Below are 26,490 nucleotides of genomic sequence, written 5' to 3' on the forward strand. Positions count from 1 at the left end.
ATCAGCCTCTGCGCGGCAAACCTCTGACTTTCAAGCCTCCTGTGATGGCGCCTGTAGGAGCTCTCTTGCTACCCCACTCCAGCTTGCTTCCTCTCGGTTTCCCGACCCAAGTCTGGATTAGTGGTTCTCCATGTTTCTTGCCGCTGGATGTTTTCAAATGTCCCGCTACCTATTAATCCTTCCTACATCCTACACGTGTCTCTGGTTTCGTGGCTTCAGCGCTCTGCATCACTCTCATCCTCTTCCTAGTCAATTTACTACAAGAGCATAAAATGACCCTGTTGTCAGTACGGATTAGTGGTTCTAGTTCCATACTACAATAGACCATACAGGATTGGGAGTTCAATGGAGTGGTGTCATACCCAGAGTGGAAAGGGGGATATCATAATCCAGGGTTGTCTCGCCCATATGGTTCTCCCTCAGACAGCAACTCCAGGATCAGATAGCGGCTGCCTTTCACAATGGCCATATGGGAAGAGACTTTTCCCTGAAGATGTAGTGATGATATCTCTAGATTCATCACACATCCCAAATACCACATTTGTGTGCGCACACAGGGATTAGATGTGGGTGTTTGACAGACCCTCGTCCAGTCAGAACTGGAAACTACTCACACAAAGAAAACTTTCTGAGATGAAGAGCGCCCACATAGGCACAAAGGGTTGTCCCAGGCTGTGAAACAAAAAAAACGACAAAACTAAATTGCTAGGTCACAGGGCTTAAAAGCATTGTGTAGTCACTGCGGTCCTGTTCAGTGAACAATCGGCTCTCACAGTAAAAAAGCCTACAATGCTGCAAATAAAAATAAAGACTTTTCTTTTTGCAACTTGCCTTCATTGAGCCGAATGGAACTCCCAGCAATTTGATAGGTGTTCGATCCTAACCTGACTTTGGAGGCAGCTAATACATTTTTAACTTCATTTACCTTTATGAAATAATTTATATTGGGGTCCCTTCACAGCCCATAAGGTTACCAGTGCGAGAGCACTGTGCCCTTTCAAGATTTCTGGTGCGTTTATGTAGCACCCACCATCCTATAGTGAAGAACTGCATGGATATTTGGATTCCCTTTTTTCTTTGTTTCCATAACATCCGTTTAATGTGCCGAAAAAAGTCTGGTGGCAGTGAACTGTGATATACTTATTTTTCTGGTGTAAGCTTCAATATACTTAAAATGGTTGTGGCATGTGGTTTAAGTTCTGTCCTTGGGCCATCTTGCTTTGTGGCAGTCCATCTGACCTTGGGTCAGGAAACACCATAATAGATAATGCATTTCCTGCGATTTGGCTTGGACTCCCGATCTAGTGGCCTTGAGTGGGTGAACTGTTTGGGACTGTCTAGACCCAATACACATTCCCGAAAGTAAATATTTCTGGGCAGATGCACTTTTTTTGCGGCCCATGACTGGGCAGTTCTTACCTATTTTAATGGTGCAGATCCTTGCCATTGGTGGGCTAGGACAGCCCCCAGACAAATTTGGGATCAGGAGCCCAGTAGCAGTTTCCAATATTCAGAAGGAGCAGTCCACAGTGAAAACCCAGAAGACCAGAATGGAAAACAATCATCCCACTGATATGCAACCAGGCTTTGTAACAAACTTCCTGCCAACATCAGGCTAGCTTTCTCCCTCCAGCGATTCTGAAAAGAACCAAAAACCCTGCACTTCAAGATACATACACAAATGCAGTCCATAGACTAACAAAACAATCACCCATCACCATGTACCACTAGCCTTTTTATACAGTGTCCCATTCTTTCCTAATTAGGTTTAAGCTATATAAATCACCTACATACATACTTCTGCAGAGGACAACCAGCATTTTCAAAGCCATCCATCGGCGAAGACTGCTGCCTTCAATCCGACCACAAGAGACCCTCATTAGTGTTCAAACCATGCACTGATGGGATCAACCAGTCCTGCACCCTGCATCAGAAGATGTCGGAAGTGTCCAGGACCATCCTATAGGTTTCCAATCCGAAGGAGTAAGCCTTTCTGTTGCACCAGTTGCAGTGCTGCTATATAACTTGTAACTGTGTGGGTCATAGACTTGTGTCTTAGTATAGTCTCTGTTGCTGTAGCTGCTGTACTTGGTGAAGATGGACCTTCCTGGAGGCTGATGCTTACCGCAGTCATTTATCAAGCCTGCTGGCGCCAGACCAGGTGTTTGTCACTGCTGTCCGGCTTTTGCTGTGCCCAGGAGGTCTCTTATTTTCACGGGACCCGCTGTGGCTGCTGTCTTGAGGTGTCCAGCTTGTCCATCTGCAAGTCTGTTGGAGCTGTACCAGAACCAAAGATGGGAACCACTGCATAGCAGGACACAATCCCAACACAATGTTCAGCCACTGCACCGGTGACCACTAGACCTCCATCGACAGGACCAACAGCAGAAGCGTCCCCAGTGATTGAGTACTTAAAGGGTGTTTAAGGGGCGCAAGGTATTTAGCTTTCTCGTGAACTCCTTCCCGCCACATGGATTTTATGGGCACAGAGTCCACTCCCAATCACTCTCTTGCCTGGCTGTGATCGGTACACTTCTAGCCAAGTAGCCTCTCTAGCGTGTGGGATTGAGTGTTCAACTAAAATGACAACTTACCTTTTAAATCTAAAGGTGCTTTTAAATTACATCTTTTACCAATTGGTTGGTTGGCTTTACCAAATGATGTGCAGGGGAACTTCTGAGACTTTCAAATCCCCTCTCAGGGCGTTAACTAAAATTCAGACTGTTGCGGTACTAGGCGTACTTATCTCATAAGGAAGGACTGCTAAAGTTAGTTATCTGCCTTAGATGTCTAAGGAGAGTATATTGTTTATGTTGTAATACATTGTTCTTTTCCTTTCACATGCATAGTTAAAGTATATTTTTGTACATGTCTGGACTAATACTAGGCTTTCTCCATGTGTAGTTATCTGCACTTGCACACCACCCCTTCACTCCTTAAGTATGCCTTACTGCTCAGCACACAGTGCCTAGATTGTTTTTGCCTATACAAACTGTCAAACACATTTACTGACTAAGGTGGCCTCTTGGAACCCAACCACAGGGCTGGGTCTGAAAATCCATCTGAACAGTATTCATAGCGCGTCTAGAAACACTTGTGTACAGGCGCGTTATCAATGCCATATCATCTGGGCTAGTTAGGACAGCACATGAGTTGAACTTTTAGAGAGACCACGGTAGAGGATTTCCTGTCAGCAGAAAAGCGGAGATTTAAAAAAAGACAGCAAAAAAACATAAAAATGACTTACTGCTGTGCAAAGCTGGTTTCCATGCCCATTTTGCTCTTAAGAGGCACAGACAATATGCCAGCAGAAAAGCAGCAAAAATGTCCTTGTACGTCTAAAAATAATTAAAGCATGAGAGGCAATCTATTGGTTCTGAAATTTTAAATTATATGTACATACCAGTCACCACGGAAGATGAGTACGCTCTAGTCATGTGTTGGGTGCATAAGAGGGACCCTAGCACAACCCTACATATGCTTTGGCGTTGCAACACAATTACACAGCACTGGGTGGAAATGCTGCAACGAATTGAGCTAGTGACGAACTGCTGAGTACCTAATACCCCTAGGCTCTGTGCTAGGTCTCTTCCTGCTGTATCTGCACTTCTCCTACGAGAGCTAGATATACAGGGCACTGATAATGGAAAATAAATGTTTTAGGAGATGGAAGAGCATGGACAGGTCATGGTGTGAACAATGGATCCAAAAGGATGAAATCTGCAAAAGAGAATGGGCCTCATTACGAGTTGGGCGGTAGCCCTTAAATGCAGCAGTAATGCTATTACAACAAAAAGCTGGAGGTATACATTTCCCCTTACCGCCCATTTTGGGAGCTATTATCGTAATAGCACCCCCAACCCCATTGGGTCCAGACCCAATGGGGATTGGCAATAACCGCCCAACCGATACTTGTGATCCGTCGCTAATAGCACCGGACCGAGCAGAGGTAACGCTATTTGCACCAGCAGTATTACTGCTGGGATACCACCCGACTCTGGATGAGGCCCAATGTGTCCAGCACCAAGAAACTCTTCTGATGAATATGTGCCAATTTGGGGTCCATTTAATGAAGTCTGTGTGCGACATGAATACTCAATATATGGATTTATAACCAAGATCTCATCCCGCCTGGTTTGTCACAATCTTTCCCCACCCTCTTCTTCAAGCCTCATCTATCCAGTCTCTGTATGCACACAACTTGTAGGTCTAGTAAAATCAAGTTTCAGAGGGTATGCAGTAACTTTTCTATAAGTAAGTAACAAGGGGTTGGTAATGTTAAGGTTCTGGGTGTAGGTTTGACTGAGATTCCAATTTGTTGTAATGTGACCATTGTAAACAGAGTTCTGTGTTTATGGAAAGAATATAAATATGTTTTTTTATTTTTTTATTAAGTGTTCAGAGAGGTGGATCATAGACAGAGGTATTCAGTATTTATGGATTCATCCTGCCACTCAAAAAGGTAAATTAAGATCGCAGGAGGGAGAACCTCGATTAGCACTCATCACATGACTTCGTTTCTAAAGCATGTTGCCTTAAGCAACTCTGCATCACCCACCTCATGCTCCTCCTCAAAACAATCTAAAAATAAACTGAGGACTTGAAAAACACAGTAGCTTGGATGAAGGGTAGGTTTCTTACCTCCAGGAATGCAGAGAGTAGTAAATTAGCAAAGACTAAAGCCAGCAGGGTGAACCTCCACTCGAAGGGGATGCACACCAGCTACAGAGATAAAAGGACACACAAAGCAGTGATTAGCATCCGATGGAAGGAAGCTGAAAACATAACAGTGTATATGGAAGAGGATAAACATTGTACTCTGCTTTGTTGAGTGCTCTCTGGCCTTAGATCCTGAAGCAATAGGATATGGTTTGTTGAGGGGCAGAATTCAGCTCACAGGTTTGCTCCATTACTTAATGTTGGCCTTGGGCTCGAGGTGGTCTAGACAGTTTGGATTGCTGAAGGACAGGGGCAGAGCGCAGTGTTGTTTCAGAGCTGTGTTCTGGATGCAATTACATAGAAGGCCAATCATGCTGCAATATCCTAGGATTACCATTAGGTATGAGGAAGAGATCTTTACTCATTGGGTCTATGAGGGGATTTGAGCTGGCCCAGTTTGGTTCACGCATACTCAATTATGTATAATACACAGGGCTGATCTGAGGACTGTACTAGTTGCGTTTGTATCAGGGCTATCTTAACAGTTTTTGGGGCCCTGGGTAGTGAGCCTTCACCCCCACCCCTCAAACCCATATCCCCTTAACCCCACCCACCTCGAAACCCATGCTCCCCCAACCTGTAAAATGAAGGCATTACATACCTTGAGTCAAATTCAACAGACACTCATCTAGTCTTTAAATGGATTATCTAGTTAATAACATTTAAACATTGCACATCTCTGGGACCTGGCTCACCAAGAGGATGCTATATTGAAGACATTTTCACTCTGTTTTTTTAAATATATTCATTTTTGAAAGAAAGTAAAGGACAATTATTTTTAAGCAAGTATTCATGATTACTCATGCCCACAGCAGGGAGTTAAATACCGACATAGGTTGTATTATCCAGTGTCATGGCACTCAGTTTGTCGGATGGCTGATTAACATGATCTGTGTGGACCAGCCATTTGTTTACAGGACTACTGTGAGAGATGGGTGCTGCAGCACAGACAGTGTAACACTGGAGTCTGTTATTCATGCTAATAAAGCATCATTGCTTGCATCGTCTCGGTTAAGTTGTTGTTGTGCAATGGATGAAGGGTGGTGATCACATTCAGTGGTGGTGTATCAATAAATCTGGAGGGCATCAAGGTTTAGATGCAGCAAGCAGGCCAGCTGGGCATTTGACCTGAAAAGTTAGTGGCCATTCCTCCCATTGCTTGGCATTTAGTTACTTGCTGGTTCATGCTTGCTGAAGGATTGCTGACATAAGCACTACCTTATGTACCAGAGACTCGGGTGAGGTGTGTATGAAAGCTGGAGTCTCATGGGTGGGGGTGGGGTGGTGGTGATAGCTCAGGGGCAACACGTTTGCCTTGGAAGCAAGATACCAGCGCAATACAGGTTCGAATCCTGATCCTGCGCTTAGAAACCAATCTCTGGTATTAAATGTGTTGTAAAAGACATTATAATAATTATGGGTAGTGCATGTAAATATAGGGGCCATCATTGCGAAGGTCATAGATATCTTTACTTGTAAAACCAAAACAGCACTCAGCATGTCCATAGCACTTTGCACAGCTGAACTCCATTTCGACATCTTTTTTCTCCTCTGTCATTGTTCATTAACAGAAACGTACACCACTATTTGCAAGGAGGTCATTTCACCAAAATGGCAGGGGTAGCGGAAGTGACAACACGACCCTTGACCTCTGATGACATCACAGGAACCGATGTCATTTGACCCCACCCCAAAGTGACCCATGGAACACGACCTTTCTCTCCTTGACAAAACGGGAAGTGGCATCACATAGCATTGTTCCTAAGTACACTACGAAAAATATGGTTACGATATCACTAATGTGAAATATATTTCATACAAGAATGGATCAACATATGTATCGCTAATATCTACATAGCCCCATATTACCAAATTACTGTGAATGTAAGCAGACGTCCAAGGCAAAATGATAATGAAGTGTTATCATATAGCATTTACGCTTTAGCGATTTATATAGAACAAATGTACAAACAATATAAGCCAACCTGTGTTGGTACTCGTGTATCGACCTCAGAAGGATGAAAGGCTGAGCTGGCCTTGCTGAGATTCAAACCTGCAGATCAGACATCGCAGCAGTGAGCGCTCAACCCACTGAACTATCTTACTAGCTATAAAAAATGTGCAATTACATGCCTGAATGTTCTCAAAGTCAGAAAGCAAACTACACTCTGTAGTGGATCAAATTAAACAGGCAGCAGGCCATTTCATCTGCAGGTCCGATGCAAATTTGGCCACATGTCAAGCTCGTGTGGATCTACTTTTTAGGCTTCAGAGTTTGGCAAAATACATACCGCTGGGAGTGCTCATAACTGTGTATTAAATAATTTAGAATAGCGGAGGGAAAGCAGTGCACTCACACGGCATCCAGTACTCTGGGCACTGATTACCTCATACATGTAAACAAACATCCTGAACAGCATGCCAGGGAGATGGTAAAGATAGACACATTGCAACAAAGCATTAATTGTGGCACAATGAAATCAAGGGCCACTATGTGCTATGGTCAAACGCAAGCTTTTAGGCACAAGGATTTTGTCAAGTGACTGAGGACACCGAGATGGAATATCTTAATATGATCGTAACAGAGAACAGCAGAAAAAAACATGCAATAATTGCAACCTGCAAAACGCAAAATACATAGTCCAAAATGGATGCTTATACTCTAAATGTTATTTGGAGGTTTTTGTCTGCATTGTAAATTTGAGGTGTTTAAGAACAGATTAAATCAGTGACTCAACCCCTGAAATGCACCTAAAATAAACCTTGAATGAGTCTAGCATTTAATGTTACTAGTCCTATTCTTCCTTATTTAGGATCACTGTCTCATTTGTGGAACCTCCTGGTTTTTTTTTTTTAAGAGACTTGAACAAGAAAGCCCGCCACTCCAGAAGCAAAGAGCCAGATGGTGCTGGATTCGGTTTATTAAATAAAAAACATTAAAAAGGAGACCACAGGGGTAGCAAGGGAGAACACAGGGGTTGCAGTGGTGACCCCTGGCCATCCCAAAATGACAACTCTGAGTATTTGATCTGAGAGCAATAATAACCATTTCAAATCCTCTCACCAAACAAAATTTAAACCAAAATGTACTTTCTGGTTTAGAAATGGCATCTTCAAGGTTGCTCATCCGCCGACAGATATTGCCTGTGTTTATTTTATCCATTGATCTATTTCAAATGCCTATGTCTTGGAAACAAAACTGCTTTGCTGAATGCACCTACATATATATATATATATATACACACACACACGTCCTAAAGCTAGCAGGTAGGTGTAACCTGTTAACCTTAACCAATGCTCCTTGGTGCACATAGCTGTCAAGGACACATTCACACCAGCCTTGAAGGAATGACAGGCCCCCTATATCATAGTAAACTGCTTGCACATTCTTCCACATTTGCAAAATTGTTGATGGCACATTACTTCATTTCAAAGTGAATTGGCTGACTGCAATAAAGCTTTGCTGGCTCTTGCACAAAGCACAGTGAATCACAATACATAAGGAATTCTAGCAAACTGTGTCACGGTTCGGCCTTGCAGTGGCGTTTATTCCACCATATCATGCAGAGCTATGTCTCGGAAAGATAACAGCAGTCGGCTGGATTGAAACAGAAGTGCAGGTGAATTCTGTATTGGAGGGCAGCCTTTTACCAGGGAGCTGCCTACCCAGCATTCCATTTTTTATTAGCGCAGAAAGAGACAGTTTATTTTAAATAAATTAATTGGATGCAAGTTTTCATCACAGATATGAGGGCAAAAATAATCTATTACCTCACGCAAAATGCTAATTTCATATTTCTGGGAGATCAAGTCCAGGGTCCGGAATTGGTGGGGGCAACATCACACAGTCCTTTCCGAGAATACCAAAGATAACCTTGTCCCAGTAGAAAAGGACAAATTATGGACTGCAGACCAGTTTCATAGAAGGGCCGAATGGGAGAGTTATGAGGATGCATAAACAGAACATTACCAGTAAGTAATTTCTCCTTCAATGGATTGCATTCTCCTGCAGATTCCTCATCCGCTAGACTACCAAAGCAGTACAGAGTGCAGCGGCTGGATAAAAGTCCTGTAAGGAATCAAGAGTAAGACTCGGACTCAGAGGCATGCTGAATGATTGTTACAGACTTCATTCCAGAAAATAATGGGAAGGGTTGGAGGAAATCCTATCTATCCCTAAAAGGGAGTGCCCTGCCTCAAAAAAACATAATGGTCAGGATGTTAAATAAAAGAGTGTCCTCCGTCGTGTGCCCAAGAATCCTAAACTGACCCTTAAACTCTAAACTAAAACCTGAGGTTATGCTGTATTCCATATGTTCCATTTGGTTTGGTTTTTCTTTATGTAACATTTAAAATGTTTAAATAAAGAGGTGAAACTCAATATAACTTGCACAAGGGTTTTCCGGTTAGCAATATACTTGTAGCTTGCTTCTAAAGTTCTCAGCATCAAGGTTTAAGATGCAGAACAGAAAAGATATAATAGTTCTTTGAGGAAAAGGTCTTCTGGCAGTTCAAAAATGTATTTTCCTTATGGTTTCATCAAATTCAAAAGGGCAAGATTCTTCCTCTGAATTTCCTCCAACCATGTATTTCTTTACAACGTTCAATTTCTCAAACTATCCACTTTTCACCCCTGGTGTACTCTCCTACCAGGGTATTTTGTGATTTTCTTTCCAGTTCTTAAAAAGGGTATGAGTCTTCCTTTTTGTATCCACAACTTCGGGTTGATTTGCCTTTGCACTCCTGGCTTACTCCCTTACCAGGATATCACTTTACTTCTCTTCTGGTTCACTTTCCTGCCAGGATACTTTTTCACTTCTCACTCATGGTTTACTCTTCTGCCTGGATACGACTTTACCTCTTATCTTGTTTGTCTGGTGCACTAACCTGCTATGGCTTTTCCTCTCTATTCACTCTTCTCTTATCCATTTTATCACAGAACTCCAAAGTTGGGACACTGACCCTTTCTTGTCGAAGTTTGCATCAATAGTATTACCCTCTTTCAAGTATTGGGTTCTCGACTCTCTCAGCACTTCACTGGTTGGGCTTCTAACCCTCTTTCAGCCTTTTCCTTTTAAACATTGGGCTTCTGCTCTACTTTCAATACTGTTTGTATATGTATATCTTCCTTGTTTAACACATTGGGTCACTAACCCTTCTTTCATAAAGTTCTCATTCATATCCGTGTTTTAAATATTCACTCTTGGTTTCCCATACTTTTTCAATTCGACGCGGCAAGTATTGGAAGATTCTCCAGTAACCCATTCATTCTCATTGGGCTTATCGGGCAGCCCTCGCGTCTCCCGATTGGCTTCTCTGCTGGTCTACTGACTAGGCATACGTCCTGTCAGCTGGTCCACTTTTGTTTAGCTTCTTTCACTTCGGGTGCCTTCTATGGTTCCCGGTCAACAGACAGAAGACTGCTTTTGGCATAGTCTCTTCCCTCGCTGTCCTCTCTTGCCTCTGTGCTGCCGCTTACAGTTCGCTTGTCTCTGGTGTCTCACTCAGTTTTCACAATCCAACACAGCCTCTAACTCTGCTACTATCTGCACTCAGGATCAGCTGGGGTGGTTTTAACTTTTGCACCCACAGTCGGCCTCCTCCAAAGAGTAGAACGTGGCTTTGGCTTACCGCATCTAGTCCCCTTCATTACTCCATTTCTCTTCCTCGTCTCAGTACTAAAATAGGATGCGGGGGGTGACAGACATGTAGGGCAATTGATTGTAAAAATGAAATGGTCTGAGCCCCCACTTTGGACCTACCCATCCCAAGAATGGACGAATAAGGTGGTTTGTGAACCTTTCCTGCAGACATTGTGCGGAAGAACAAAGAATTGACCCTGTGACTGCTGAGAAACCGCCTCTGCACACGGAGGCGAAATCAAAAGTGAACCCCACCCCGAGAGATGACCGTCGGCACCGTGGGACGGATCGAGAGGAGGAGACACTCTGCTAGTGAGGCAGCTGTGAGAGGATGCGGATGCTTGGAACCCCCTCCCCGTGACTGGGAGGCTGGTGGGCTCTTCGGAGTACATCCAGAGCAACGGCACCAGATCCGCGGCAAACCTTGGGGAGAAGACCGACTGGGAAAAGTGGACGGCAGAAGGCTGTTGGAAGATGTCCCCGCTGAAGGTTTCAGCAGCGCAGGTACTTCCTGCCCCCCCCCCCCCCTCCTGTGTCAATCGAGGCGAGTCACACTGAAGAAGCAGCTCACCTGATGGGTGGCAGGTTCCCCCACCCACCCCTGACGTAGACCAGAGAGAAGGAGCTGCGGGCGTCCATATGGTCGCAGCACCTCGGCAGAGGGGCACCGCAGGACCGCAATAGAAGAGGGCATCCCGGAGTGAACATGTGCAGGGCCCACAAGCCCGCACAGGGCTGATTTGGATGCAGAGAGGCCTCCGGGTTGCGCTGCTGGCCCTGACGTTAGTGCGCACCGGTGGAGAGGTGTCACCCTCAGATCAGAGGAGGCCGGTGAGGAGTGTATTACCGATAAGAGGGAGCAGGCTCTTAAATAAGGCCCACCTGGTACGGGGGAGCAGGGGGGATCCGCACATAGCAGGGTGGATTGAGTAGACCCATCAGGTTGGCCAAAAAGGGGAACCTCCAGAGAGGCCTCGACTGAGCGAAGGGGCACCGCTCCGTGTCTCCAGCACCCCGTGGGCAATGCGACAACGTTGAGGTGAAGGCACACCCAAGGAAGCCGCACACGTAGAGTGCTGGTCTTGGGTTGCTACCCCCACAACCCAGTGGGCTGGACATTTTGAAGAGGGCCAACCTACTGCATGCACCAGTGAGGGGGCAGGGGGAGACACTAGGGCCAACCAACTGCATGCACCAGTGAGGGGGCAGGGGGCGAGACTGAGGACCTGAGCTATTGTTCATTTTGGGGCCTTCCCTCGCTGGACAGTGCTGGCTTACTTGGCCCTCAGATAACCCAGTCAGTCACAGCGGCTGCGGTCAAGGTAGCTGGAGAGGACACCCAACCCGCCTGGGTCCCTGGACCCAGGCCTTGCAGACAGAGCGTCCCGGGACATTGAGGGACACAGCACCCCCCATCCATGGGCCATGACAGCTGCAAGACAGCGAGGGGGGATTGAACTACAGGAATAAACCACTTGGGTGCCCGTTGAGGGTCCCCCACCACTAACCTGGATCCGCCTTCTCGCGCCCAGTGTAGGTGGTGTCTGCAATCTGCCCACATTGAGCCCCGGTGCCCCGATTACATAGTGGAGGGGGGAAACTAGAAGAGCCCCATAAGACCAGGAAGGGGTGGGCCCCTGTTCTATGGGCATGTGCCCTCCTCCTTGATTTAAGGAGACTCAAACGACAGGCATCTGGGGCATCGCCACAGCCGGAGCATTGCTGACCGTAAAGATCCTAATCTGGATGTCATAACCTGCCACCGGTCAGACCCTCCCAGTGACAGTGGGGTCTAACTAGTATATGGACACACACCAACGTAGCTGCTCACCTCTGCAAACTGAACAGTAGTAACGAAGAGCTGGGCCCCCAGTCTTGGGGCATGTGCCCTCATTCTGGACTCTGGGCAGGGACCAATTGAAGCCACCGCAACCACAGCCCAGGAAGTGCGGAGGGAACACAGTCTACAATTGCCCACCTCGATAGGCGAAGATCACTATCAGACTATAAGACCCCTGCCATCAAGCAAGGGCCCCTTGCAGTGAACCAAGGGAAGTGTACTGACTGACCTCCTGGACAACACGGCAGACCTAGTCATTGTGAAGGTTGGGCCCCCAGCTTTGGGGCGTGTGCCCTTCTCCGGGACTTGGGCCAGAGGAAAATAGATGTAATCTGAGTTGCACTCAGGAAAAAGAAAACTGAGTGCTTCACTCTCAACAGTGCCCACGGAGGAGAAAGGCCCCAAGGAGACACGGCCGCCAGGTGGTGAAAGAGCTACAAGGAGAGAGCAGGGGGCGACGCACATGTGTCAGTCTCGGACTTCATGGAAATAAGACAGAAAATGGCGACATACAGGTACACACTCCATTTCGCACTGAGCCAGAGAACCCTCATAAGTCCACCATGGTGACCTCAGGGACTGATGCCGCGGCAACCAAGGGAGACATGGCAGCCTTACTGGAAGAAATCAAGAACATGAGGGCAGACACTGGCAGGAAGGTCGACAGAATCACTCAGAGGATCGACAAGATGGAGGGGAGACTCGAAGGAGTTGAAAACAATCAAACCTCATTGAGCACTCTCGAGACGCAGATGGATTTAAGAATAACCGAAATAGAGACCCAGGAAGAGGAGATCCGCCTAAAGATGGGACGATTTGGAGATTCATGAACAGCAGAACAACCCAAGACGTTTTTGGCATCCTGGAAAGAGAAGGAGAGTCCGAACAGGACCTTAAAAGGATGCTCCATGAAATTATGAAGCTTTTATTTGAAGAGGACTCCATCAACGAGTCAAAGACTGAAAGAATACATAGATCAGGGGGAGTTGCAGGAGGTCCGAAGACCGCCCTAGTCCGGTTCCACAACTACAGCGACAAGGCCAGAATCTTGGAAAATGCTAAACGTAGTGGTCAAGTCACTCTTGGCGCAGCCAGAGTGACGATCTTCAAAGACTTGTTATCATTAACCTTGGCCCTGAGACGGATGTGCATGCCCCTCACAAAGTGGCTAAAAGACATCTGCTACAGATGGGGCTACCCATTCTCTCTCACAATCGAATTGGAAGGACGAAAGGAGAGGCTGAGAACGGAGAGGGACATAAAAACCTGCATCGCTGAGTTTCTGGGCAACCAGGAAAATAGGCAGAATCAAGACGAAAGAAGAGACGACGACAGACAGTGACATATTCAAGGACCAAGACGGGGATGCATACCATGCTCCAGAAAATATAGAGACTGAATGCCTCCCCAGGGACATCTGATGAAAGACCTAGGTGGCATCAGCGCACCTACCTAAGGGAATGCAGTGCCCCCTACAAAGCTGGAAGTGGATGGTGCAGAACCACGTGTTGGTTTCGTGAGGTTAATCCCAGGGTGGGTCCATCTTGAGAACGCTCTAGAAGTGTTAGGATCTTGGGACTCCCGGGACAGAGTTATTGGACCCAAGGACATGTGGCTAAATGAATGCTGCACTAAAGGTTTCGGCCGGACCTCGAGTGGTTCTAATAATGTTGGGCTGCAATGTTTCTAGAGAAGCCAAGTACTCGGGAGTGCGGACCGGTGGGCGTACCAGACCTCGACGCTCCGGGTGACATATCAGCCAATGGGGCACCTTCAGTGTGAGAAATTTTGGGGGTTTGTGCGACGTTTGGGAGGGGGGCGACAAAAAGGGGCTCAATGTTAATGTGGTTGTTTTTAGGAAAGGACCGGAAGGTATGCAGTCTCCGCTGGTGGTCCGAACTCGGCTTGGTGATGTTAACCGGGCAGTATTAGATGCCTTCATGGGGAATTGGTGGGGGGAGGAGTGGGACAGGGTTGGGGAGATAGGGTATGTACGGGATCTTCTTCAAGCACAAAACAAGGTGGCATGTGCGCTGAATTACAGGCCTGGCTGGCGGGGCTCATCAAAGTGTCGACAGGTGTTGAGGAAGAAATGGCAGTAAAACTAGGCCTTCAAAGGGGTAACCTCCTCAGGGTGGGAACACTAAATGTTAAGGGTCTGAACTCGCCCACGAAAAGATCCCTAGTGTCCAGGGAGTTTCAAAGAGAGGGACTTGACGTGATGTTTCTGCAGGAAACCAAATATGCATGCGGGGAAGAACGTAGGATCCTGAGTCCGAGAATGGGGGCAGAACACTGGGGCTAGAGGTGACCAAGGTGTGGGCGGATGTGGAAGGTAGAGCTCTCGTGATTGTGGGCACTGCACAGAAACTGACCCCCACACTGGCAACAGTGTACTCCCCTTATACGGGTCAATCCCGATTTCTGCAGAGAAAACTCCAGAAAATAATGTTGGAGACCTCTGGGCATGTGATCCCGAGAGGGGATGTTGACCGCTGGGCAGACAAACTAGACAGGCAGGTGGGTAGTCCAGAAACAGGAGACCGGCTAGATGGAGGTCGGGCTGAGCTTATGGAAATGCTAGACGTCTATGGGCTACGAGATGCATGCCGGGGTTTCCACCCAAATGAGACAGGGTATACCTTTTACTCGACACCCCATGGTACCTTCACCAGGATTGACTATTTGTACATCACAGGCGGCCTGTGGTAGGTGTCGATGGGCTGAGATCTCGCAGATTGCATAGTCTGATCAGGACATGGTATCGGTTGATTTGGACTGGGCAGGCCTCCCACACAAGGGATCAAAGTGGAAATATAATGAGTCACTCTCGGAAGACCTGGTCTTTCGGACTGAGATGGAGGTTGAAATAAGGGAGTTCTTTAAAACAAACAACGCGGGAGAGATACCAAGAACGACGGTGTGGGAGGCGGGAAAGGCAACATGGCGTGGGATACTGATCAGGGAAGGGGCCCGTAAAAAGAGAGAGAGGGCTCTGATAGAAGGCAGACTGAGGAAGGAGATAGCCCATCTAGATAGTGTAGTGGAGGAGCCAAGTACCCCCACTCCACCTGCCCCGCCTACATTACCCGAGACGTATGAACTAAAATATGTGATGTATCCTGAACAGATGAACCAGCAAAGAAAAGAGAGCAGACTATGTGCAATACCCATAAGAATACCTATACCTAAGAGAATATGGAAGGTAAAGTACCCATTGAGGAAACCATACTTGCATCCAAGACAATAAGATGACCATTTGAACGAGATTCCTGATGAAACAAAGAAACTGAATGACCAGGATGAATGGTGACATCATACAAAGCTAAATCGACACCCATATAGAAAGATAACCAGACCAGAGAGGCAGATTTATAAAGAACAGAGAAATACCAAGGATAAGTGACATCTTGGGATCAAGAAGAGACTTATGCCTCAAACCTGATGAAGAAACATAGTTAGTTCAAACGTGTACAGATGTAATGAAACGCAAGCAGCTAAGCAATCATGAAGCTAGCCACATGCTTAAATAGATTAAACCACGGCAAGCGCCAACATATACCTATACACCTCAGATACATATGGATTAAGTAAAGAATGAATGTTTCCACTTCGTATAAAGCAGTTCTGAACAACGCAAGGTGGCCTCATTTCAATGTTGCAGTTACAAAAAGCAATTCAATTATACAGAATACATTTCAGCTAAGGAGTTCACTGAGCCAAGAAAGCCAAGGTCTTATCTAGGAGTTGGCTGACATTAGATACAATTAACGTGAAAGAACAGATGCTCCTATTCAAGAGAGATCAAGAAAAAACAAGACGTCAGAAGACTATCGAAACTAGAAATCAAATACACAGAAAGGCTTAATTTCATGGTGTCCAGTCACATGATGGAAGAAAGTTGAATGGATTAGAAGATCAAACCTACGCACGGAAGCTGCATACTCCTTAAACATTCTCAGAACAGTACAGACTCAAGGCCAACTTAAAAACACTAATTGACGCTGGACCATCTCAGTGATGATGGATCACATTTTTAATTGGTGGGAAGTTGGTATCAAGTCAAGCTCACCCGCATCTGGTTGTTCGGTCTGCGTGCTGCTCACCTAGGTGGAAAATTACTGACGGGGGTTAGTAGCCAAGCAATTGTAAGGGACCACGTAGTTTGGAGTCCTACAGTTTTGTGTAGCTAATGGGCGGCGTGTATTTAGTAACGTTCATAGAGGCCATTTTGAAGGGAGGGTGTAGTTGCCCCACGATGATAACTATCCTATTACCTCTGTCCGTTACTCCATGCAGATATAGAACCTATGCTTAGTTATTCACTTAGAATCTATCCTGCTTCCCGATAAGTTTCTGTAGTTTGCCACATAAGATTACGTTGGTAATGACGCAGGTCAACACGTCAGCTATGACCAATTATGGGCATAAGAACCCATCTTTTCTATGAAGTAGTTAGAGTCAGAGTATCGAGCGATTGCTGATGTTCGTTGTACTCCCTGTTTTAAATACTTGCATTAAAACAGACAAACCTTTGCCAAACAATTTATGTAGTCTTTATTATTGATGTTTGATTAAAATCTGCATCTGTCTATCTCAAGGGCACTGCTACTCATCTTAAAGGGCTGGAAGCTTCCAGTTCAATAGAGTGGCACGGAATGCCGTGGGGGGAGGGAAGGAAGGGTCATGGAAGCCAAACAAAAGAGGCGCTCTGAATGCTAGAGGAAGGGCAGATAGTTCGGGAACTACAGCTTCTCAAACAGAAGTTCTATGAGAAGGGAGACAAGGTGGACGCGCTGTTGACCACCAGACTACGAGGACAATGGGGCGAGAGATTGGTGGCGACCATATAGAGGGAGAAGGTGCTCAGAACTCAGGGACCGGGAGAATTCCCGAGGCGTTTGCAACACTTTATGAGGCCCTATATAAATTTGAGACTGGCCACGTGAGGTCGAGAATAGATGAATACATCTAGAACATAGAGATGGCGAAATTCTCCCATGAGGAGGCCTACGAACTGGATGCCCCAATCACTGCAGAAGAGATGTGAAGAGGCTGCCGCTAGGGAAGGCCCTGGGGGAGGATGGTTATACAGCAGGTTTTTATAAATCCTTTCTCTCTTCTCTGCTCCCCTTCATGGTGGAGCTGTTCAATGATATTCTGGAGATCAGCTCATTACAGTGATCCCCAAGGAGGGCAGGAACCCCAAAACGTGCGGATCCTATTATCCCCTATCGCTACACTGACGCCAAGATTTACACAAGGGTACTCACAGCGAGACTAGAAATATTGATGCCTTGCACAATCCACTCGGATCAGGTTGGATTTATAATGGGGAGACAGGGCACAGACGATGAGGAAGACATTGCACTTCATCCATGAGTGACGAAAACATTGAACGGGAGCTGGTCCTCTCTGTAGACGCAGAGAAAGCGTTAGAGGGGGTGGAATGGGGCTTTGTGGAGGTTTTATTGGGCAAAGTGAGACTGGGCGCAAGTTTTAGAAGGTGAGTGAAGGCAGTGTATACACCCCCCCCCTCCAAAGCATCTGTAACGGTTAATGGCGTTTACTCCCGATGGTTCGACATAGGTAGAGTAACGCAGCAGAGTTGCCCCCTATCGGCAATACTGTTTGCACTCTCTCTTGAGTCTCTAGCCCAAGGACTTAGAGGGGACCAATAGGTAGAGGGACTTAAGGTGGGCGTGAGGGAATACAAAGTAGCCCTATACGCAATCTTACATGTAATGTTATGTTATTTGAACTTTTAGAGTGCACGGTGACCAAAGGCATCTTGGCGCTGAGGATTTGAAGAGGGAGACCACCAGCAGTAGGCCACTGAGAAATTAGAATAGCATGGTCTTCAAAGATTTTCTAAAGGCTTGATAGATAGGTATAGTCTTGATCATAGGTGGTAATTATGCCACATTTGAGCCGCAGCAATTGAAAAGGCCCAGCCTCCTTCATAGCGGTGGGGGGGGTGTGTGGGGGGAGACTACCAGCAAATCAGCTGAAGAAGAACGCAGCATACGAGAGGGGTAGTAATGAGCAAACAGACTGAAGGTATTCTGCCCCCAGTCCATGGAGTACTCGGTGAACAATACAAAATTACTTAAACTCAATTCTCCGACTGACCGGAAGCCAATGTAGAGCACGAAGCACCAGGGTAATATGAGCACCATAGGTAGATCCTGTAGCGACACGTGCAGTTTTGAAGCCTTTTGGCTGCGCAAGAAACAGCGAGTTGCAGTAATCCAGACGACTAAGCACCATGGCTGCAACAACTGGTGGATGGAGAGCAACTGGGAAAAGCGGAAGAACCCTCTTCAATATCTTAAGATGTAAATTACCTATTTTGCATACCGCAGAGACTTAGTCGTGCATTGAGGGAGAGGCGGAAAGAATGACACCAAGATTCTTAACCTTTGTTACAGGAACCGGTAAGGAACCTAAAGAAGAGGGCCACAAGGAGGACACCCAGAGTGAGGGATTAGGGGGGGGCACCCACCACCATCACCTCTGTCTTGTCCCCATTCAGCTTTAGCCAGTTGCGGCTCATCCACTCACCTACAGCAGCCAGGCACTGATGGAAGCACAACGACACCTCAGTAGGAGCTAAATCAAGACGAATCACAAACTGAGTGTCGTCGGAATAGGAGGAGCACCTGACTCCAAGGGAGCGGATGAGACAAATAAGAGGCCAGATGTGTATATTGAAGAGAATGGGCGACAAGGCAGAGCCCTGCGGCACCCCACAAGTAAGGTTGAAAGAGCGGGACAGAAAAGGAGGAAGGGAGAGCACCTGAGCGCGATCAGCCTGAAAGGATGATAACCAAGATAGGACCTGGCCCGCGATCCCAATCTGGGACAAGCGGATCAGCAGAATAGGGTGGTCAATCGTATCAAAGGCTGCTGAAAGATCTAACAAAATCAGAGCCCCCAACCCACCAGCATCAGCCAACCTGGCCACGTCATTCAGAACTAACACCAGTACGCTTTCCGTGCCCTGCCCTGGCCTAAAGCCAGATTGGGTGGAATCAAGCAGTGTAGATGACTCTAGAAAGGAGGAGAGAAGAGGGGAGACCAGAGATTCCAGCAGTTTCATAGAGAACGGAAGAAAAGAAATAGAACGGAAATTTGAGAGAAGGGAGGGGTCTAACAAAGGCTTCTTTAAAAGAGGGATAGCAATAGCGATTTTGAGTTCAGCTGGAATAACTCCAGTCTGGCAGGAAACATTAACAGATGTGTAGAGTTCCGTAAGGATGTCACTAGCGATTTCTTTCATAACTACTAGCGGAACCACAACATGTACAGAACCTTTTGACATCCATACCTAGAGAAATCCACATGATTGGGGAGAAAGCGGGCTTCAAGATCAATAGGGCAATTTGGGAATAAATCTTACGAGGGACCTAGACACCCTATACAATGCCAACCTTCCTCCTCTTCTCTCAAACTTCCGAGCCGAGCTAGAAAAATGGCAAAACTCACGATATCTTGGCTTGGGAGACTAAATGCCATGAAGATTGTCTGTCTGCCCAGATTCTTGTACCCATTCCAAATGCTTCAGATCCGACTTCCGAGACCCTTCTTTGGTGAGGTAAAAAGGGCAACCTGAGATTTATCTGGCAAGGAAAGAAGGCCAGAGTAGCATACAAGGTCCTAACAATGCCCAAAGGCAAAGGTGGTGTGGGCCTGCCAGATCTACCTTGCGAGAAGCTTTCTCTTTGCAGAATCTCATGTGAAGTACCCGCCCTTCCAACCCGGGTAGGAGGTCCGACTGTCTAGGCAACCGGAGAGATGGGCAGGTGGTCAACTCTAGGAGTTATGAGTACCATGTTATCCTCGCCCAATGTATAAATGCTGCATAAACTGGTAACTGACATCTAGACCATGTGTATTCAATCGCTGAGACCAAGGTGGTAATGTTATGGATCGTCGAGAATTTCGCCCGAAATCTAGATTGATTTACGGGCAAGATATGATAATTTGTAATCCATTGAATCAGTTCTTTATGCAGTATTTTGACAAAGATCTTAACTGGAATATCAAGCATCGCTAATATCCGATAATTACTTGGATCTTTCCAGCTACCCTTTTTGTGTATGGGTAATATGGACCTTTCTTGCCAGGTTTTAGGCACCTGACAATGTTTGCCAATCCATACAAACAATAAACGCAGAGCATGGACCCATTTGTCTGGCGATAGTTTAACCAGTGCATTACAGGTGAAGTCTTGGCCCATAGCTCGCGAAGATGGTAAAGTTAGAATCATTAACTTTAATTTCTTCAACCGAATGGCTACAATTCCATTCAGTCACCACAGTTTGTTATTTCGTCAATGGGTTAATGCGCTCCCAAAGTCTTTCTAACATGCATTGTCCATTCATGTTCACCTACACAGTTGATTGGCAGTACCTTCTTTACTGATCCATTTATTACTGCCCATATTCCTTGATTATTATTAGATCTAGACAAATGGGCTAACATTCGTCATATCTCATTTGCCAAATATGCTGTGTGCCGACGGAGCCACTTTGTGTGTTCACACTTAACCATTCTAATTTTCAGATGCGCATTGTCCAGGTTAGTATTTATAATCCTACACAGTTTCGCAGCTTTTTCTTAGAGTTATGGATGGCATTGTACAGCTTTGGTTTTTGTTATGTCAGGTTTGTGTGCTGAGACAGTTTTAATTGCAACTATTTGTTCAAAGGCTACTATCGCATTGGAATCACTATTATCTGTCACTACTCACATCTTATCAATAAGGAACAAGTTACTTACCTGTAACTGTTGTTCTCCAGCATGGGTCTGGCATGGATTCACATGCTCATGAATATTCCCCGTCGTCAGGTCGGGAATCCTCGGTATAGAAAAAAATCAGTATCAGTTTCGTTTCTGATCTGTCTTTCTCAGTAGTAACCAATCACTGGTCTCTGGGTCATACTGCCCCCAGCCAATGACTGCACTCTCCCAAAGCCCCGCCTCTGGCAGCCATCCTCAGATTTGGTAGCACGTGAAGTGGCAGTATGACCAAGTGAAGAGTCGCAGAGGGGTAGGCGGGAGGGTTCGCATGTGAATCCATGCCAGACCCATGCTGGAGAACAACAGTTACAGGTAAGTAACTTGTTCCTTCTCCAGCATGGGGTCTGGCATGGATTCATATGCTCATGAATATAAGAATACATAGCAGTATACACATGCACAACCACGGGAGGTGGCAAAAGGCTCAATATCAAGCAATACAACAACTCAACATTAAGCAACTCTTACCTCCTCACCAGGCTCACCTTAGGCGAACAGGTTGCGCAGCACTGCCTGGCCGACTCTGGACTCCTCCCTTGAATCCCGGTCGACGCAGTAGAATCTTGTGAAGGTGTGCGTCGACCTCCACGTAGCAGCCCAGCAGATGTCGAGCAGGGGCACACCAGACAAGAACGCCGCAGTAGCAGCGATCCCTCTGGTCGAATGGGCCCTCGGACGGCCTGGCAACGGTCGGTTTGCCAACCGGTGACAGTGCATGATGCAGCCGGAGAGCCATCTGGAAATGGAAGTCTTCGAGAGAGCCTTCCCTTGATTCACAGCTCCAAAGTTCACAAACAGCTGTGATGTCTTCAGACAACTCTTTGTGCGGTCCACGTAGAACTTCAGCGCTCTAGCTACATCCAGCGAGTGCAGTGTCCTCTCAGCCGACGACGAAGGCGACGGGAAGAAAACTGGCAACACCAAGGGCTCGTTGAGGTGGAAGTCCGACGGCACCTTGGGCATGAAGGAGGGGTGCGTCCTCAGCACCACCCTCGTGTCGTGAAAAGTCAAGTATGGAGGCTTGCAAGACAGGGCCTGGATCTCTCCCACTCGTCGTGCAGAGGTGATGGCCACGAGGAATGCTGTCTTCCACGACAGAAACTTCAACGGCACTGAATGCATAGGCTCGAATGGGGCCCCCATGAGCCTAGTTAGCACCACGTTGAGCTCCCACGCCGGGGCAGGGGCCTTCACTGGCGGGAATGATCAGAACAGTCCTGAACAGTCCTTTCATAAATTCCTTCACCAGACGATGAGACCACAAGGATTCCCGTCCTGTAGTTCTGGTGTAACGTGAGACGGCAGCTAGATGTACCTTGATGGAAGCGTGAGATAGGCCGGCCTTGGCCAAAGACAGTAGGTACGGCAATACTTGAGGGGCCGTAATCCGCAGAGGGTTAATCTTCTGTGCACGGCACTAGACAGAGAACCTCTTCCATTTATGTCCGTAGCACTTGAGAGTTGAGGACGCCCTGGCCTTTGCAAGAACCTCTCTGCAGTCGGCCGGGATGTCATATCCTCCAAGCTCTAGTGCTGCAGGAGCCAGGCCTGCAAGTTCAGCGACTCTGGTTCGTGATGAAGAATGGCGCCTCCTTCTCTGGAGAGAAGATCCGTGTCGGTCGGCAGCTTGACTGGTGTGGACGCTGACAAGCCCAGAAGGTCCGGGAACCAGATCTGCCTCGGCCACGCCGGTGCGACGAGGATCATCCTGCACCGGGACCTCTTGAGCTGGTTGACGAGCCAGAGTAGCAACGGCGGGAATGCATAAGGGAACAGGCCGTCCCAGGGGAACGAGAAAGCATCGCCCATGCTCCTCGGTTGGGGAAACCTGCTGGCGAACCTCCGGCACTTGGAGTTCGCCGCCGTCGCGAAGAGATCGATCTGGGGTTTGCCCCATCGTCGGAAGAGTCGGTCCACTTGATCCTGGCGCAGTTCCCACTTGTGGCACGAGTGCAGCTCTCTGCTGAGTGAGTCGGCGATGGTGTTTTTTATCCCTGCCAGATGAAAGGGTACCAGAAACATTCCTTGGGCGACGGCCCAGTGCCACAGATCCTGGGCTTCCTTGGACAGGGCAGGGGATCTGGTTCCGCCCTGCTTCTGAATGTAAAACATTGTGGTGGTGTTGTCGGTGAAGATCCTCACCACCTTGCCCTTGAGGAACGGAAGGAAGGACCTGAGGGCCCAGAACACTGCGCAGAGCTCCAAGATGTTGATGTGGAGAGTCTTCTCCTCCAAGCACCAAAGGCCTCTCGCATGGAGACCCCCGGTGTGCGCGCCCCAACCTTCCAGGGAGGCATCGGTCGTCACCGTCAACTGGTGGGCCGGGGCTAGGAAACCTGTTCCCGCTGTCAGATGAGCGCGGGCACCCCACCATCGTATCGCCTGATGGAACGCTTCGTCGAGCGGGATCCTGTCCTCGAAGCTGCCCGTCGTCTGGATCCAGCGGGCTTCGAGAAATTCTTGCAAGGGCCGCATCCGAAGTCTGCAGTGGGGCACCAGATAAATGCAGGAGGACATCATTCCGGGAGGGACTTGATAGACCTCACTCTGGCCACGTCCGTGGCCAGTAGACGTTGCACCTTTCCTAGGATGGTCCTTATCCTTTCCTCCGACGGTGAGGCCCGCTGTGCCACTGTGCCGAGCTGTGCTCCCAGAAACAGGGCGACTTGCGACGGGACCAGGTGGGATTTTGGAAAGTTGATGGAGAACCCCAGGTCCGTGAGCAGCTGGACGGTCTTCGCAGTGTGTTCCACGGCGATCTCCCTTGTCCTTGCCCGTATGAGCCAGTCGTCCAGGTAAGGGTAGACGCGGACCCCTGCATGCGCAGCCGCGCCGCCACCGGTGCTAGGCACTTGGTGAACACCATGGGCGCCGATTTCAATCCGAACGGGAGGGCCTTGAACTGGTAGTGCCGCCCTTTGACCACGAACCTGAGGAACTTTCGGTGCCTCTTTAGAATAGGGATTTGGAAGTAAGCATCCTCCAAGTCCAACGACCACAGGAAATCGCCCTCCTCCAGCTGTCCCAGCACGTGCTGGAGGGTGACCATCCGGAACTTCTGTGCCTTGATGTATTTGTTTAGTCGTCGCAGGTCCAGGATGGGACGCCATCCTCCTGCCTTCTTCACGAGGAAGTATCAGGAGTACACTCCAGAGCCCCGAAGCCTCTTCGGGACGAGCTCGATGGCACCTTTCCTGAGCATCGCCCGTACTTCCAACAGCAGTTGAGGGACGTGATTTTCCTTCCTGGCCACGGGAGGAATGCAGGGGCACCTCTTCTGGAACTCGAGGGCGTGCCCCAGGGCCAGAGCGTCCAGCACCCAACGGTCAGTGGAGATTGACTCCCACACGCTGACGAACTTCGTCAGCCGGCCTCCCACCGGGGTGCTTCGGCGGGGGCCCGACCCAACAGTCGGTTCAATCTTGCTTGGAGGCCGCTTTGCCTCCTTGACCACCTTGGCGACGACAGCGGGATCCACCTGACTTGCCGCGTCCCCTGTAGGCCTCCTGCGACGAAGACCTTGCCGCTTGACGGTACGTAGAGGAGCTGCTGCCGGCTCCCTTGGAGGCACCCTGTCTGCCCCCGGAGCTCCGAAAGGACGGCCGTCGCTGTTGGAGCACACCCAGTGCACGGGCCGTCGCCGTGTTCGTCTTGATCGCCTGAAGGGATTCATCAACCGCCTTGCCAAAAAGGTTGTTCCCATCGAAGGGCATGTCCAAAAACTTGGTCTGAACGTCCTGGCGGAAATCCGTTGCCTTGAGCCATCCTCGTCGTCTCAGGCAAACGCTGTTGCCCAACTGACGGAAACCAGTGTCGGCGATGTCCGTAGCCACCGTAATGGTGTGGTCCGAGGCAATCTCATCTTCCTGCAAGATTTCCAGGGCCTCAGCCCTCTTGGCATCCGGAAGGAAGTCCAACAGAGGGGCGATCTTGAACCACAACTCCCTGTCGTAGCGGGCTACGATGGCCAGGGCATTGGCCGCCTTGATGGTCGTCGCTGCAGATGAGATGACCCGTCGTCCCATCGCATCCAGCTTCCTACCCTCGCCGTCCGGAGGGGTGGTTGAAGTCGAGGCCGATGCCCCCCCCCCGCTTTCTTCTTGGCTGCCGCCGAAACGACCGAGTCCGGGGTAGGCTGCGCCCTAAGGCACACGGGGGCAGCGTCGGGGACCCGGTACTTCTTCTCGTACCGGTCCCTCTTCGCAGGAGCCGTGGCAGGGTTCTTGAGGAGGGCGAGCCCCTCATCCCAGATGTCATCAAGAAGCGGTACGGCGAGGACCGTCTTCCTTTTAGCTTTGCACCGCTGGTAAAGGAACCCCTCCTTTTCCTCGGGGCAGAGCTGGAAAAGCTTGGATGCCCTGGAGATCATTGCATGGAAGGATCCAATCTCGTCTGGCGGGGACGCCCGGGCAGGGGGCGACGGGGGACACGTCCCGTCGTCGCCTCCGTCGTCATCCGTACCCGTCGTAGTCGTGTCCATGCCTGTATCATCCCCGTGGGTAGTGGACCGGGGCGAAGGCAGAGAAGGCCCCAGAGGCGGGAGCGGAGGCCTAGGATGCGTCGTCCTCCTCTTAAGGGGTGGGCTCCCCGAAGGTCCTGGCTCCGGTTCCTCTGTCGGGTCTGGCTCAGGCACCTCCGTCAGGGGAAGGGGCAACCTGGTCCTTATCTCCGAGCATAAGGACTGGATGGCTGACAAAATGGCCGCCGAGGTGTCCTGCGGCGCCGGAAACGACGGGAGCGAGGGCTCTTGAGGAGTCTCGTCTGCGTCACCATCGCCCTCGTCGTCGTCGGGATCCCTCCCGATGGGCTGGGCCTCCTCCACGACTTGGATGAGCTCCTCTTTAGAGGTCGTGTCCGTATCCACGACGGCCACCAACCCCTCCGCCCCCCTTTCCAACGAGGACTTCGTGGGGGTCTTCTCGATGGGCCTGAAAGACGACTCCCTCCGCGGTGGCAGGGAGACTGGTACCTGAGGGCGCCTCCACTGGCGTAGCCTCCACAGGCTGAGCCAGGGCCGCGGCGACATCCTCAATCGAGGTCTTAGCAGGGTGAATTAAGGCCAACGTCACCTTCTGTACGCCTGGGGCCTTCACCTTGGGGGGAGGGTCCGAGCCTCGCTCCCCCTCTGCCGGAATCTTCGAGATCGACCGGGGCCTCTCCAGAAGCTTCGCCGGGTTCTCGGACTTCCTCTTACCCGAGCCAGAGCGTTGGCTCGTGGTCGATGGCGCCGGGGAGGGTGCGCACTGCCTGGCAGCCAAGGAGCCCGACCGTTCTGAAGCTGGCATCCAGGGCAGGTCCTGAATAGCTTCCCGGGCGTCGAGCTCCCCTTCTCCTGGGCCATGTCCGGGGTAGGCCTTGTAACTTCTGTAATCCTCCAAAAGCGTAACTAGACAAAATCTTCACCCTTGAGGGGTGTAGAAACTCCGAAACGGATCCCCGTTGATCGGAAGTAGAAACGGTGGAGCTTGAGGCTCTATTTAACCG

At 48.8% G+C, this 26,490-nt stretch overlaps 1 protein-coding gene across 3 annotated transcripts in view; it reads right to left on the reverse strand.

Moving 5' to 3' along the window:
• Positions 1-26,490, reverse strand: part of LOC138567068 (polyamine-transporting ATPase 13A3-like) — a 656,189-nt gene that overhangs the window by 44,603 nt on the left and 585,096 nt on the right. For all 3 annotated transcript variants that reach the window (XM_069644931.1, XM_069644921.1, XM_069644914.1), the window contains one exon: positions 4,642-4,722. In XM_069644931.1, the coding sequence (XP_069501032.1) occupies positions 4,642-4,722 (81 nt within the window). The remainder of the gene's footprint in view (positions 1-4,641; positions 4,723-26,490) is intronic.

Source organism: Ambystoma mexicanum, chromosome 1p (genome assembly GCF_040938575.1).
Source record: "Ambystoma mexicanum isolate Mex_15411 chromosome 1p, UKY_AmexF1_1, whole genome shotgun sequence".
NCBI classification, from domain to species: domain Eukaryota; kingdom Metazoa; phylum Chordata; class Amphibia; order Caudata; family Ambystomatidae; genus Ambystoma; species Ambystoma mexicanum.